The sequence below is a fragment of the Oncorhynchus clarkii genome, chromosome 7, assembly GCF_045791955.1.
Source record: "Oncorhynchus clarkii lewisi isolate Uvic-CL-2024 chromosome 7, UVic_Ocla_1.0, whole genome shotgun sequence".
NCBI lineage: Eukaryota > Metazoa > Chordata > Actinopteri > Salmoniformes > Salmonidae > Oncorhynchus > Oncorhynchus clarkii.
The window spans coordinates 3231320-3248245 of NC_092153.1; the positions used below are offsets into that span (position 1 = coordinate 3231320).

General features: G+C 45.2%; 1 protein-coding gene across 1 annotated transcript in view; it reads right to left on the reverse strand.

Moving 5' to 3' along the window:
• Nucleotides 1-16301, reverse strand: part of LOC139413980 (semaphorin-5B-like) — a 59363-nt gene extending 43062 nt beyond the window's left edge. The window contains exons 1-9 of the mRNA XM_071161865.1: nt 16124-16301; nt 15884-15929; nt 10040-10102; nt 8329-8427; nt 5837-6050; nt 4661-4946; nt 1818-1953; nt 1163-1370; nt 760-967 (exon numbers count right to left, since the gene is read on the reverse strand). Of these exons, the coding sequence (XP_071017966.1) occupies nt 760-967; nt 1163-1370; nt 1818-1953; nt 4661-4946; nt 5837-6050; nt 8329-8427; nt 10040-10102; nt 15884-15929; nt 16124-16287 (1424 nt within the window). The 5' untranslated portion in view covers nt 16288-16301. The remainder of the gene's footprint in view (nt 1-759; nt 968-1162; nt 1371-1817; nt 1954-4660; nt 4947-5836; nt 6051-8328; nt 8428-10039; nt 10103-15883; nt 15930-16123) is intronic.
• Between the last annotated feature and the right edge of the window lie 625 nt (nt 16302-16926).

Genomic DNA, 16926 nt, shown 5'->3' on the forward strand with positions numbered 1-16926 from the left:
ACTGGCTGCTGCCAACACACTGACTCAACTCCAGCCACTTTAATAATGGGAATTGATGGGAAATGATGTAAAATATATCACTAGCCACTTTAAACAATGCTACCTAATATAATGTTTGCATACCCTACATTATTCATCTCATATGTATATGTATATACTGTACTCTATATCATCTACTGCATCTTTATGTAATACATGTATCACTAGCCACATTAACTATGCCACTTTGTTTACATACTCATCTCATATGTATATACTGCACTCAATACCATCTACTGTATCTTGCCTATGCCGCTCTGTACCATCACTCATTCATATATCTTTATGTACATATTCTTTATCCCCTTACACTTGTGTCTATAAGGTAGTAGTTTTGGAATTGTTAGCTAGATTACTTGTTGGTTATTACTGCATTGTCGGAACTAGAAGCACAAGCATTTCGCTACACTCGCATTAACATCTGCTAACCATGTGTATGTGACAAATACAATTTGATTTGATTTGACAGAACATTTGGCTTCTTCCCAATTAACTGTCACTAAGATGATTAGCTTCAGGTAGAATACTGATACAATATTATTGTTATCTTCTGGACTTTGCCCTCACCAGTAGATACATCCACTTTCCAGAACAAGAAGTGTACAGGAAGTAGTTTATAAACAAAGACACTTCGTAAACATTGCAAAGGCAGGTTTGATTGAACTGCAGCCGTATAAGTGGTGGGGCATTGAAGAGGGTGTGTGGGAGTGGTCTTCTTACCGTTCAGTTTTGTAGCTGGAGCATCTTTCCAGTGGGATCTTCAGCACCCTGTCGCTAAGCCCCACAAACAACGACCTATCACTGTGGAGGATTTGAAGGCTCTTGATTGGCTCGCTTTCGCCCTCGGGGAGGAGCCTCATCTCTTCCAGGTAACACCCCCGCATGCTCTTATTGGTCGTGGAGAGGGCCTTCAGGATGGTGCCGTATTCTTATTGGACAAACAGACAAAATGAGACATCTAGCTTCCGTTTCCCTCCCTCCCTCCCTCCCTCCCTCCCTCCCTCCCTCCCTCCTCCCTCCTCCCTCCTCCCTCCTCCCTCCCTCCCCTCCCTCCCTCCCTCCCTCCCTCCCGCGCTGCCTGCCTCTCCCTCCCTCCCTCCCTCCCTCCTTCCTGTTCACTCACCAGTGCCGATGTACATGACGTGGTAGAGGGTGTCTCGGCCCTGCACGATGTCCACCACCAGCTTTGAGAAGCGGATGTTGTCCTGGTACAGGAGGGGGTCGGTGGAGACCGGCTGCACCACGTCAGACATGAGGAAGAGACGCTGGGCGTCCTGCAGGCTGCGCTCCGTCTGGTTCTCCCCTGGACCTCGCTCCTCCAGGGTATCACACTGAGGGGGCAGACAGGGGGAAGGACAACTTTTTGATTAGTTTTTTCCCCAAATGTTTTTCCTAAATTATACTAATTTATTTTGCAATAAACCAGAGATCACAAGGTGGAGCCTAGGAGCTTGATGAATGGCTCATTTGAGTCATTGACCAGTGGAATCAGGTTTGATGAAAGGCTCATTTGAGTCATTGACTAGTGGAATCAGGTGTGATGAAAGGCTCTTTTGAGTCAATGATTAGTGGAATCAGGTTTGATGAAAGGCTCATTTGAGTCATCGACTAGTGGAATCAGGTGTGATGAAAGGCTCATTTGAGTCATTGACTAGTGGAATTAGGTGTGCTAGTTCAGACATACGTGAAACATCTTGGTCCCTGAGTAGAGGGCTGGGAAACAGTGAAAGAAGGAATCTAGTAGAAGACCAGACAGTAGACTTTGCATCGTCCCCTACCTGGAAGTTGGGGATGGGGTTGGGGGTGGAGAGCCAGCTTGTACGAGGGTTCTCCTGGTAACGGAACGGTCCGTTGAAAGCCTGGGTGATGGCGCTGAGGTTGAAAGCACACACAGCCGACGCAGAGATGCTGTTCCTGTTAGGAAGAGAGGGACATAAAGACGTCAGGAAACCGTGACTCAGAGGCCATGGCAGTGAACCAATCGATATGGTTTTTAACGGTGAGCGAGCGTTGTGCCCTTTCCTTTTCAATGAGGATCAAATGTTTTGGTTGCACCTCGACTCGCGTTGGTTGAGCGCCGTCCAATTTTTTTCAATCCAATCCACCAAATGTATCTATAAAGCCCTTTGTACGGACATCAGCAGGAAAAATACAGCAGCCTATTTGAGACAGGAAACCACTGTTCATAAAGAACTGAATTGATGCGTAAGACCTACTTATGTTCTTAGTTCAAAAGAGAGCTTAATGACGTCTACAGTATACAGAGACATTTATCTATCAATTATAATACTTATCACTATGAATATAAGGTACAATATGGCACATAATTGGATAATAATTGGATAATGACGGGATAATGACAGGATAATGATTTTTGATGATCTCCCAGTGCTGGCACAGACTTGTCTTTCTTTCCTATAGACCTGTGCTCCCATCTCATCTTAAACAATCCTCACAGTCATTGAAACCTCTCAGCTGCAACACAGACAAAGGTATTCACTGGTTAAAGGAGGGAGGGTAGAAAAGGGTAAGTAGAAAAGGACTACGAAAAGGAACTGCAACCGAAACACAAGGCAAAACTCATAGTAATAGAATCTACAGAACATTCAAGTCAATGATGTCATAATGGGTGGACTGGCAGCCATTGCGAGTGCACCGGTGTAACAGTCAAATTGCCAGGGTCAGAGGTTCCAAGCCCTTTCTATAGATTCTATTTATATGGTAAAAACCCTCCGAATCGGAGAAGAACCAGGCGCAGATCAAGACACACCACGTCTTCATCACTAAGGTCTTTCAGAGTTGTTCCTGTTATCCCTGGAGGATACCTGAGATCACTATCGTTTCAATGCCTTGCAGCCTGTCTTTTGTCTGTGCGACTGGGATAAGATGTCTTTCTCAATACCTCAGAGTTTACAAGCCTTTCAGCTCTGCCCTGGGTGAGTCCAAAATGGACCTCAGACAGAAGAGTGCTTGTGCCAGTAATATGGGCCCAAATTGATGCTACCGCTCTCTCTCAATAGGACCATTAGTACAGGTATGAAAGGAACCACTGAGGTACTGTACTGAATCAGACTGTACTGTATCAGACTGTACTGTATCTGACTGTACTGTATCTGACTGTACTGTAGCTGACTGTACTGTAGCAGACTGTACTGTATCTGCATGTACTCTATCTGACTGTACTGTAGCAGGCTGTACTGTAGCTGACTGTACTGTAGCTGAATATACTGTAGCTGAATGTACTGTATCTGACTGTACTGTAGCTGACTGTACTGTAGCTGAATGTACTGTATCTGACTGTACTTTAGCTGACTGTACTGTATCTGACTGTACTGTAGCAGACTGTACTGTATCTGACTGTACTATAGCTGGCTGTATCTGACTGTACTGTAGCTGACTGTACTGTAGCTGACTGTACTGTAGCAGACAGTCCTGTATTAGACTGTACTGTAGCTGACTGTACTGTAGCTGACTGTACTGTATCAGACAGTCCTGTATCAGACTGTACCGTAGCAGACTGTACTGTATCTGACTGTACTGTAGCTGACTGTACTGTATCTGACTGTACCGTAGCAGACTACTGTATCTGACTGTACTGTAGCTGACTGTACAGTAGCAGACAGTCCTGTATCAGACTGTACTGTAGCTGACTGTACTGTAGCTGACTGTACAGTAGCAGACAGTCCTGTATCAGACTGTACTGTAGCTGACTGTACGATAGCTGGCTGTACTGTGGCTGACTGTATTGCAGTGTGTAGGTTTACATCATGTTAATAACAGGGTCTAGGAGGAGAGGTAGATGGGTTAGAAGCCTACCACACTAATATAGTGTGTTATAACTACTGGCACTGAGTCTATTAGAGAGGGGTTCTGAACAGACCAATGATAAGGCACATGGGACTATAGACTGGCAGAGAGGGGTTCTGAACAGACCAATGATAAGGCACATGGGACTATAGACTGGCAGAAAGGGGATTCTGGGTGTTGGTTCTGAACAGACCAATGATAAGGCACATGGGACTATAGGCTGGCAGGGAGGAGCTTCTGGACAGGATATGATGCTTTGGGCTATGCATAGAGTAGGACCGGTCAGACAGACAGACAGACAGACAGACAGACAGACAGACAGACAGCAACCCAAAACCTGACAGGGTTAACTAACACAAATGGTTCCCCACAATCGATTTCCACAACCCTTTGAGTTTGAAAACTATTGAAGTGTTTCACAGTCACACAGAAATGTTCTTAACTGGTCATCCTCCAACACCGTTCTTCCTGGCGGACTAAAGCGTCTCTCCCAGACAAGGTTCTGCTCTGTCACTAAGCCAAGGGCACCAACACAGACAGAGACGGGAGAAGAAAAGACTTGAGAAGTGATTTTCACTTCCCTCCTCTCAGCATTTGTCCAAACAGCTTGAAATGTGTAATATGCTTCTTAGCATCTGTAAAACCTTCAGCCTCAACAGGATGCTGTTAGGGCAATGTGTAAATATATTGACTAAAACAAAGTAGGACTGGATAGATGGAGAATAAAGGTGTGTGTAAGTGAGCTTGTGCGTCTGTTGTGTGTGTGTGTGTGTGTGTGTGTGTGTGTGTGTGTGTGTGTGCGTGTGTCACTCACACGTTGGTGGTGAAGATACCGTAGATGAGGTCCTGTTCGGGCAGATAGAAGGTGCTCTGCAGCTCGTTATAGTAGAAGGGGATCTCTCCTGACCGCGAGCAGTTCAACCGCGCCTTCATGAACGTAGTCCAAGTGTCCTCCAATAGGAAGCGACCGCCCACGTCGTTCTTACAGACCCGGGCGACCCGGGAGAACACGGTGCGACCGCAGTCATGTTCAACTGCGTTCTCTCTCAGGAAGAAATAGGTGAAGAGACCCACCTCGTAGACTGAGATAAAGTGAGGGTCTGGAGGAGAGAGGGAAGGAGGGAGGGGAGGAGGGGAAGAAGGAGAAGGGAGAAGGGGAGGGCGAGAGGGAGGGGAGAAGACAGGAATAGAGAAAGAGAGGGAGGCAAGGTGTAAGTTAGAGGAGGGGAAGAAGAAGAAGGGAGAAGGGGAGGACGAGAGGGAGGGGAGAAGACAGGAATAGAGAAAGAGAGGGAGGGAAGGTGTAAGTTAGACATGAGATATGGCATTTCAGCTCCAAACGGCTGATGCAGCAGCAGGAATGTGAGCAGTGATGTTCTTGGCATGGAATCAGTAGTTTTCTCTTCCTTACAATTTCCCATTACCATTAGGACTCATCCTCTAGGATTCCTTTCCTATTACCATTAGGACTCATCCTCTCGGATTCCTTTCACGTTACCATTAGGACTCATCCTCTAGGATTCCTTTCCCATTACCATTAGGACTCATCCTCTAGGATTCCTTTCACGTTACCATTAGGACTCATCCTCTAGGATTCCTTTCACGTTAGAACATAAGGAGTGCCTCTAGCCAGTTACAGTTGGCTGTTCAGTAATGTATTGGCATTGACATAGAATTGCTAGAATGCAAATACCCCATCAAGTCTATGTTCCCTGATGTGTGGACCGGCAGCCATATTGAATGTACCCATAACCAGGAAGCAAAGCAGGAAGTACAGTCATGATCCAATTGTAATTCTATTCCTACACTATTAGACAAAATAGTTCCAAAAGGGTTCTTCGGCTGTCCCTATAGGATAACCCTTTTTGGGTTCTATATCAAACCCAAAAGGGTTCTACCTGGAACCAAAATAGTTTTACCTGGAACCAAAAAGGGTTCTTCAAAGGGTTCTCTTTTTTTCAAAGAGTGTATGGTACACATGAGTGTTTACCGTTGAGCCATTTGGAGTTGTACTGGGCTGTTCGCAGCGGCGGCATGTTACCAAGGCTACGGTAGATGACGGGGTCACGACCCGAGAAGTCGATGACAGTGGCGGCGTAGAGTTCGCCCTTCTCTGTTACCATGGCAGTGGAGTTGTGACGCGGGTCGTAGGGGCATCTCGCCACCCCGTTCACCGTGTCCATCACCCGACTGATGTTTCCTATCTGGAAGAGGATGGAAGAAGGGTGAGGATAGAGGGTGTTTAGATAGAGGTATGTCCAGATGTCCATACTAGGATCCTAAACAGCAGGAACAGGCCACTCCATTCAGCTGCGGGATGATTTTTGTCAGAGCGGATGTCAGGGGCCCGGAACATAATTATTATAATTTTTACACTGTAAACAGACCACAACTAAGCCGAAAAATTAATTGTATTTGAAAATAACAATCCCTTCATACGTTGATTACATTGAGACACAATCATGTCTCCTCTTTTACTCGTGGGAATACTGGAGAACAGATTTGTTACGGTTTTGGCGCAGACACCTGCTATATAGTATGCATGGCCAAAACATTACTTAATTCTATACTGAACAAAAATAGAAACGCAACATGGAAAGTGTTGGTCCCATGTTTCATCTGCTGAAATAAAAGATCCCAGAAATGTCCAGAAATGTTCCATACTTATGTGGGGGACAATAAAAGGCCACTCTAAAATGTGCAGTTTTGTTACACAACACAATGCCACAGATGTCTCAAGTTTTGAGGGGGGTGCAATTGGCATGCTGACTGCAGGAATGTCCACCAGAGCTGTTGCCAGAGAAGTGAATGTTCATTTCTCTACCATAAGCCCACTCCAACGTCGTTTGGCAGCAGGTCCAACTGACCTTACAACCGCGAACCACGCCAGCCCTCATCCGGCTTCTTCGTCTGAGACCAGCCACCCGGACAGCGGATGACACTGTGGGTTTGCACAACCAAATAATTTCTGCACAAACTGCCAGAAATCGTCTCAGGGAAGCTGATCTGTGTTTTTGTCGTCTTGACCTGACTGCAGTTCGGCGTCGTAACCGACTTCAGTGGGCAAAGGCTCAACTAGGATAGCCACTGGCACGCTGGAGAAGTGTGCTCTTTACGGATGAATCCCGGATTCTACTGTACCGGCAGATGTCAGAAAGCGTGTCGTGGCGTCGTGTGGGTCAGTGGTTTGCTGTTCAACATCGTGAACAGAGTGCTCCATCCTGTCACTCCTCTCTCATCTCCCTCGCCTGTTACTCCTCTCTCATCTCCCTCTCCTGTTACTCCTCTCTCATCTCCCTCTCCTGTTACTCCTCTCTCATCTCCCTCTCCCTCTCCTGTTACTCCTCTCTCATCTACCTCTCCTGTTACTCCTCTCTCATCTCCCTCTCCTGTTACTCCTCTCTCATCTCCCTCTCCTGTTACTCCTCTTTCATCTCCCTCTCCTGTTACTCCTCTCTCTCATCCCCCCTCTCCTGTTACTCCTCTCTCATCCCCCCTCTCCTGTTACTTCTCTCTCATCCCCCCTCTCCTGTTACTCCTCTCTCATCTCCCTCTCCTGTTACTTCTCTCTCATCCCCCTCTCCTGTTACTCCTCTCTCATCTCCATCTCCTGTTACTCCTCTCTCATCTCCCTCTCCTGTTACTCCTCTCTCTCATCCCCCCTCTCCTGTTACTCCTCTCTCATCCCCCCTCTCCTGTTACTCCTCTCTCATCCCCGTCTCCTGTTACTCCTCTCTCATCTCCCTCTCCTGTTACTTCTCTCTCATCCCCCTCTCCTGTTACTCCTCTCTCATCTCCATCTCCTGTTACTCCTCTCTCATCTCCCTCTCCTGTTACTCCTCTCTCATCTCCCTCTCCTGGTACTCCTCTCTCTCATCCCCCCTCTCCTGTTACTCCTCTCTCATCTCCCTCTCCTGTTACTCCTCTCTCTCATCTCCCTCTCCTGTTACTCCTCTCTCACCCCCCTCTCCTATTACTGCTCTCTCATCTCCCTCTCCCTCTCCTGTTACTCCTCTCTCATCTCCCTCTTCCTCTCCTGTTACTCCTCTCTCTCATCTCCCTCTCCTGTTACTCCTCTCTCATCTCCCTCTCCTGTTATTCCTCTCTCACCCCCCTCTCCTGTTACTCCTCTCTCATCTCCCTCTCCCTCTCCTGTTACTCCTCTCTCTCATCTCCCTCTCCCTCTCCTGTTACTCCTCTCTCTCTCATCTCCCTCTCCTGTTACTCCTCTCTCTCATCTCCCTCTCCTGTTACTCCTCTCTCAACCCCCTCTCCTGTTACTTCTCTCTCATCTCCCTCTCCCTCTCCTGTTACTCCTCTCTCATCTCCCTCTCCTGTTACTCCTCTCTCATCTCCCTCTCCTTCTCCTGTTACTCCTCTATCTCATCTCCCTCTCCTGTTACTCTCTCACCCCCCTCTCCTGTTACTCCTCTCTCATCTCCTTCAACTCTATCTTTATCCTCCTCTCCCTCTCTCTCTCACCTGCCGGGTGGTGCAGACGGGGGTAAAGGCGTTGGTTCCACAGGTAAAGATCCGCCTCCCGGTGATGAGCAGGACCCGGATGTAGTTCTGACATTCATCCTGCGGGGACGGGAACACGGGAGGTCAAAGATGTCATAACACCACCATACAATAGTCTATTCATTTCTTCCTGTACAAGGTTAGTACAGCTTCTGGTACACTTCATTGAAGCTATCTAAATATCTCTGGTGAAGGCAGCCCCTTTAATGTAGAATTCTACCAGTCGTCTGTCTTTATCTAAATATCTCTGGTGAGGGCAGCCCCTTTAATGTAGAATTCTACCAGTCGTCTGTCTTTATCTATCTAAATATCTCTGGTAAGGGCAGCCCATTTAATGTAGAATTCTACCAGTCGTCTGTCTTTCTCTATCTAAATATCTCTGGTGAGGGCAGTCCCTTTAATGTAAAATTCTACCAGTCGTCTGTCTTTATCTAAATATCTCTGGTGAGGGCAGCCCCTTTAATGTAGAATTCTACCAGTCGTCTGTCTTTATCTAAATATCTCTGGCGAGGGCAGCCCCTTTAATGTAGAATTCTACCAGTCGTCTGTCTTTCTCTATCTAAATATCTCTGGTGAGGGCAGCCCCTTTAATGTAGAATTCTACCAGTGGTCTGTCTTTCTCTATCTAAATATCTCTGGTGAGGGCATCCCCTTTAATGTAGAATTCTACCAGTCGTCTGTCTTTCTCTAAATATCTCTGGTGAAGGCAGCCCCTTTAATGTAGAATTCTACCAGTCGTCTGTCTTTATCTAAATATCTCTGGTGAAGGCAGCCCCTTTAATGTAGAATTCTACCAGTCGTCTGCCTTTATCTAAATATCTCTGGTGAGGGCAGCCCCTTTAATGTAGAATTCTACCAGTCGTCTGCCTTTATCTAAATATCTCTGGTGAAGGCAGCCCCTTTAATGTAGAATTCTACCAGTCGTCTGTCTTTCTCTATCTAAATATCTCTGGTGAGGGCAGCCCCTTTAATGTAGAATTCTACCAGTCGTCTGTCTTTATCTAAATATCTCTGGTGAGGGCAGCCCCTTTAATGTAGAATTCTGCCAGTCGTCTGTCTTTATCTAAATATCTCTGGTGAGGGCAGCCCCTTTAATGTAGAATTCTACCAGTCGTCTGTCTTTATCTATCTAAATATCTCTGGTGAGGGCAGCCCCTTTAATGTAGAATTCTACCAGTCGTCTGTCTTTATCTAAATATCTCTGGTGAGGGCAGCCCCTTTAATGTAGAATTCTACCAGTCGTCTGCCTTTATCTAAATATCTCTGGTGAGGGCAGCCCCTTTAATGTAGAATTCTACCAGTCGTCTGCCTTTATCTAAATATCTCTGGTGAGGGCAGCCCCTTTAATGTAGAATTCTACCAGTCGTCTGTCTTTCTTTATCTAAATATCTCTGGTGAGGGCAGCCCCTTTAATGTAGAATTCTACCAGTCGTCTGTCTCTATCTAAATATCTCTGGTGAGGGCAGCCCCTTTAATGTAGAATTCTACCAGTCGTCTGTCTTTCTCTATCTAAATATCTCTGGTGAAGGCAGCCCCTTTAATGTAGAATTCTACCAGTCGTCTGTCTCTATCTAAATATCTCTGGTGAGGGCAGCCCCTTTAATGTAGAATTCTACCAGTGGTCTGTCTTTCTCTATCTAAAGTGTCCAGAACTGCCAGACAGCTATAATACCTCTGTCTTTCCTTTGCTCTGACAGGACCGCTTGGTGTCTTCATCTGGTCCCCATTCTACTGCCTAGAGAAGAAAATTACATTTAAAAAATGACATATAAACATGTGCACCATAACGTGGACAGAATGTGTAGATTGGATCCTTGCTAAATCAGATTTAGTATGGGATATGTACTGTATATACTACTACACATACACATACACAAAAAGTATGTGGACACCTTTTTTAATCAACACCCGTTGCTGACAGGTGTATAAAATTGAGCGCACAGTCATGCAATCTCCATAGACAAACATTGGCAGTAGAATGACCCATACTGACTTTCAACGTGGCACCATCATAGGATGCCACCTTTCCAACAAGTCAGTTCATCAAATTTCTGCCCTGCTAGAGCTGCCCCGGTCAAATGTAAGTGCTGTTATTGTGAAGTGGAACGTCTAGGAGCAACAATGGCTCAGCCGTGAAGTGGTAGGCCACACAAGCTTACAGAACGGGACCGCCGAGTGCTGAAGTGTGTTGTGCGTAAAAATACTCTGTCCTCGATTGCAGTCAATCACTCCAGTCTAATCACCATTGCTACTCCCCCAACTCAATCACTCAGTCTAATCACCATGGTTACTCCCCCAACTCAATCACTCCAGTCTAATCACCATGGTTACTCCCCCCAACTCAATCACTCCAGTCTAATCACCATGGCTACACCAATTGGATCTTGACCACAGGCCAAACAAAAACAAAAACACAAGTCATCCAGCTAACACAAAATGTTCTAACAACATTTGCACAAGGTTCCCCTATTTTGCATATAACTTTCCAAGGAATATTTTTTTGGGTTCAGTAAGGAAGCCTAGTGGTTAGAGCGTTGGCCTAGTAACCGAAAGGTCGAATCCCAGAGAAGACAAAGTAAAAAATCTGTCGTTCTTCCCCTGAACAAGGCAGTTAACCCACTGTTCCTAGGCCGTCATTGTAAATAACAATTTGTTCTTAACTGACTTGCCTGGTTAAATAAAGGTTAAATAAAGGTAAATAAAGGTTAAATAAAGGTAAATAAAGGTAAATAAAGGTTAAATAAAGGATAAATAAAGGTAAATAAAGGTAAATAAAGGTTAAATAAAGGTAAATAAAGGTTAAATAAAGGTTAAATAAAGGTTAAATAAAGGTTAAATAAAAGGTAAATAAAGGTAAATAAAGGTTAAATAAAGGTAAATAAAGGTTAAATAAAGGTAAATAAAGGTTAAATAAAGGTAAATAAAGGTTAAATAAAGGTAAATAAATAATCGGGCATAAGAATAGTAGTATAATTCAACTGTATTCTCTGTTCCTACAGTTTCATTGTGGTCCTGAGAGTGAAAAGCAGCACCTCATTTTGGGGGAAATGTTATCATAGTTCTGGGAAACTGTAAATCATGGTTTGTTTACACCATAAATATCAGTGTAAACAAACGTAGTAAATACAATTGTGTGCACATCTCAAGGCCCAAAATTGCCATCCAAGACTGCAATTTAATTTCACTAAAATAGCTGATAAATAAACTGGTATGTGTCCTACCATTACAATGCTGACCTGCTCTAACTATTTACCTGCAAAAACTATTTCCTATTTCCTATTAAACCGATATATCTCTCAGACCCTCAAACTTAAGGGGAGTCCTTACACTGACACAACTTACAGTATACTGTAGCATTTCACTGTGCTTTACTTTGGAGCCACTGAAACTGGCCTCAGCCTCGTGAGCGTTCACTGTGCTTTACTATGGAGCCACTGAAACTGGCCTCAGCCTCGTGAGCGTTCACTGTGCTTTACTATGGAGCCACTGAACCTGGCCTCAGCCTCGTGAACGTTCACTGTGCTTTACTATGGAGCCACTGAAACTGGCCTCAGCCTCGTGAATGTTCACTGTGCTTTACTATGGAACCACTGAAACTGGCCTCAGCCTCGTGAACGTTCACTGTGCTTTACTATGGAGCCACTGAAACTGGCCTCAGCCTCGTGAACGTTCACTGTGCTTTACTATGGAGCCACTGAAACTGGCCTCAGCCTCGTGAACGTTCACTGTGCTTTACTTTGGAGCCACTGAAACTGGCCTCAGCCTCGTGAACGTTCACTGTGCTTTACTATGGAGCCACTGAAACTGGCCTCAGTCTCGTGAACGTTCACTGTGCTTTACTATGGAGCCACTGAAACTGGCCTCAGCCTCGTGAACGTTCACTGTGCTTTACTATGGAGCCACTGAAACTGGCCTCAGCCTCGTGAGCGTTCACTGTGCTTTACTATGGAGCCACTGAAACTGGCCTCAGCCTCGTGAACGTTCACTGTGCTTTACTATGGAGCCACTGAAACTGGCCTCAGCCTCGTGAATGTTCACTGTGCTTTACTATGGAGCCACTGAAACTGGCCTCAGCCTCGTGAACGTTTACTGTGCTTTACTATGGAGCCACTGAAACTGGCCTCAGCCTCGTGAACGTTCACTGTGCTTTACTATGGAGCCACTGAAACTGGCCTCAGCCTCGTGAACGTTCACTGTGCTTTACTTTGGAGCCACTGAAACTGGCCTCAGCCTTGTGAACGTTCACTGTGCTTTACTATGGAGCCACTGAAACTGGCCTCAGCCTCGTAAACGTTCACTGTGCTTTACTATGGAGCCACTGAAACTGGCCTCAGTCTCGTGAACGTTCACTGTGCTTTACTATGGAGCCACTGAAACTGGCCTCAGCTTCGTAAACGTTCACTGTGCTTTACTATGGAGCCACTGAAACTGGCCTCAGTCTCGTGAACGTTCACTGTGCTTTACTATGGAGCCACTGAAACTGGCCTCAGCCTCGTAAACGTTCACTGTGCTTTACTATGGAGCCACTGAAACTGGCCTCAGCCTCGTGAGCGTTCACTGTGCTTTACTATGGAGCCACTGAAACTGGCCTCAGCCTCGTGAACGTTCACTGTGCTTTACTTTGGAGCCACTGAAACTGGCCTCAGCCTCGTGAACGTTCACTGCTAAACTCACTCCCACCAAGTCTTTCCCTCAGTCACCCCTGACAACAGAGCTCCCAAATCTACTTCTAAAGATCAGGGACAAAGCGTGAATGAATTACCAAACTGAAAACTCTTCCCTGTGTTTGCATAATGCCATTGTGGCCACTGGTGCAGTGGTCGATTAAGGAGTTGGTTCTCAGAGGTGTCATTCATGGTTCGCTTGCTCTGATAGGCCGACCAGGGCCTCCAAAGTCACACATGTCCCTCCCTCCCCCAGCCTGCTCCTTGTCCGTTCATTCAGTATAGCATTGATGAATGACATGAGACTCTTATTGAGACGGTCAGTGGGCTCATTGTTCAAGGACACTCCTTACGTACCTGGTTGTATACTGACTACACTCCTTAAATACCTGGATGTATACTGACTACACTCCTTACGTACCTGGATGTGTACTGACTACACTCCTTACGTACCTGGTTGTATACTGACTACACTCCTTAAATACCTGGATGTATACTGACTACACTCCTTATGTACCTGGATGTATACTGACTACACTCCTTAAGTACCTGGATCTATACTGACTACACTCCTTAAGTACCTGGATGTGTACTGACTACACTCCTTAAGTACCTAGATGTATACTGACTACACTCCTTAAGTACCTGGATGTGTACTGACTACACTCCTTATGTACCTGGATGTATACTGACTACACTCCTTACGTACCTGGATGTATACTGACTACACTCCTTACGTACCTGGATGTGTACTGACTACACTCCTTAAGTACCTAGATGTATACTGACTACACTCCTTACGTACCTGGATGTATACTGACTACACTCCTTAAGTACCTGGATGTATACTGACTACACTCCTTAAGTACCTGGATGTATACTGACTACACTCCTTAAGTACCTAGATGTGTACTGACTACACTCCTTAAGTACCTGGATGTATACTGACTACACTCCTTATGTACCTGGATGTATACTGACTACACTCCTTACGTACCTGGATGTATACTGACTACACTCCTTACGTACCTGGATGTGTACTGACTACACTCCTTAAGTACCTAGATGTATACTGACTACACTCCTTACGTACCTGGATGTATACTGACTACACTCCTTAAGTACCTGGATGTATACTGACTACACTCCTTAAGTACCTGGATGTATACTGACTACACTCCTTAAGTACCTAGATGTGTACTGACTACACTCCTTAAGTACCTGGATGTATACTGACTACACTCCTTAAGTACCTGGATGTATACTGACTACACTCCTTAAGTACCTAGATGTATACTGACTACACTCCTTAAGTACCTAGATGTATACTGACACCAAAGTTCAGTACTTTTTAATAGTGGTACAGATGTAGGATCTTAATTTGAACCAGTTTGCTACAGAAGGAAGAAAATCCTGCAGCAAGAGGAAATGTTACTTATTATGTGGATTATAATTAATGGTCATCTTTGTAGCATATTAGCGTTTTTCATCATGAATGTTGTTCTGGAGGCAGCGCTGCGGAGTGGTCACTCGCTAGCACAGACACAAATTCATAAAATCGGATTTTAAACCTAACGCTTTCAAAGTGGAAATTACAAACTTCCGAAGCCTTTTTAAACCTGAAATATACTACAAGTTCAAATTTCCTGCACAGCAGGAAAGTTCTCCTGAAAAAGGGTGATCAAATTAAGATCCTACATCTGTATATTGAAATTGTAAAACGACCTTGTAAGAAATGATCTATGTTATATGCAGTCATCCTTGAACTTCCAAATTAAATCATTGTACCTTGTATCCATGGATACAAATGGATCATAATTCGTAGAGAAAAAACACTACAATCATAACATTAAAGGAGAGAGGTTCTTTGTAATATTCACGGTATGTCCTTTAGTTGTATACTGATGAAAAGCAATTCATACAGTTAATGACATATCAAGGAGCCATTGTAAGAGATGGAATATATTTATAATATCCCTAAGACAGACAGCCAGACGGCCAGATGGACAGGAAGACATTAGTGCAGCACTGTGACATTTCCAAAACAGCTTATTCAGATTGATTTTAGGGAGACGTTTGATGGGTATTATCCCAAGAAAGCAATGACGTGGCCCTCAGGACAAATCTGACAGAAAGTTCATGACTGACATCAAATTGATCAGCCGTTTAGCAATGACAGGGTAGGGATCAGGGGAGGGAGAGGAAACAAGGGATAGAGAGAGCGAGACAGAGAGAAAGAGAGCGCGATAGACAGAGAGAGACAGAGAGAGACAGAGAGAGAGACAGAGAGCAAGACAGAGAGAAAGAGAGTGCGATAGACAGAGACAGAGAGCGAGAGAGAGACAGAGAGAGATAAACAGCCAGAGATTTATGTTTATTTATTTTCCCTTTTGTACTTTAACTATTTGCACATAATCTGAATTTGACATTTCTTTAGTATTTCTGTGAATGTAGAGTAAAGTTTACTGTAATTTTGTATTATTTATTTCACTTGCTTTGGCAATGTAAACATGTGTTTCCCATGCCAGTAAAGCCTCTTAAATTGAAATGGACAGAGAGCGAGTGGGCAGAGTAAAGATAGCTGGGTAGATCCCGTTCCTGTGTGATGTAACCCCTGGTAAACACCAATTTGGCCCAGTAAACCCTCAGTGTGTTGACATTCCTAACCCCCCCCCCCACACTAAGCTAAGGAACGGAGCCTACTGGCCAACAGTTACTCTGATGTGTCTGGTCTCTTCTACAATTTCAACAAACTATATGGTTGCCTAGCTACCATTTGGAAGAGTGAAAACAGCCCTAAGTAATGTGGTGTGTAATAACAGTGGGAGCATGGAGAGCTGTGAACGGCTTACCTGTAAGAGAGAAGCATTACTGAGACTCAGTCTGAAGAGGTGATTTCTGAAGATAGAGGAGAGAGAGTTCTAACCAACATCAGTAAAGAAACAAGCAAAAGTCTGTTGTGTTGGATGTGTGTGTACATGTAAAATAGGGGGTCTGTGTGTGGGTTGCACGTGTGTGTGTGTGTGTGTGTGTGTGTGTGTGTGTGTGTGTGTGTGTGTGTGTGTGTGTGTGTGTGTGTGTGTGTATCTCACCTAGCTCCCACAATCAGCTGGTTTCTGGTCAGGTCAAGGGTCAGCTGGGAAAAGTCCTTCACTCCGGGACGAGAGAATCCTGACATCCAGGGACTCAATGCTGAAAGGAGGAAGAGGAGGGAAGGAAGAAGAGAAGGATGAGGAGGTGAAACGAGTGTGAACATCCAGTCAGTTGGGAAGTTGACACTAAACGGTCGCTGGCTCAGGCCCTGCTCTGACTGTGTGAAATGTCTCTCCCCTGACGTTTTACCTGGAACATGGAGATGAGCCTTTCAGCCTGTGTCATCAACTGATTTTTCACGAGATATCAGTTCAAACCAGCTCCTGTAGATCCATTATGACAGTAGCAGGCTAACACAGTAGTAGCATGTTGACACATCTGTATCATATCAAGATCAGTGCGACTGTGAGAGCGGGTGGCTCAAAACCAAAAGCTGACAAACCAGCAGATAATCTCTCCTTGAGCCCTGTGCTGAAACGCATGCTGACCCTTACCAGAGGCTGAGCTAACGCTAGCCTGCTTCATTAGATGGAGAATGAGAGACAGAGGGAGAGTTAGGGGGAGGGAGAGAGAGAGAAAGAGGGAGAGAGAGAGAGCAAGAGACAGAGGAAGACAGAGAGAGAGAGGGAGAGACAGAGGAAGACAGAGAGAGAGAGGGAGAGACAGAGGAAGACAGAGAGAGAGAGGGAGAGAGAGCGGGTGTTAGAGAGAGAGAAAGAGATGGGGGAGACAAAGAGGTCATTGGGGGGAGGGAGGGATGTACCCAAAGCAATAAAGCCAGGGTTTGTTTTGGTGTCCTGAT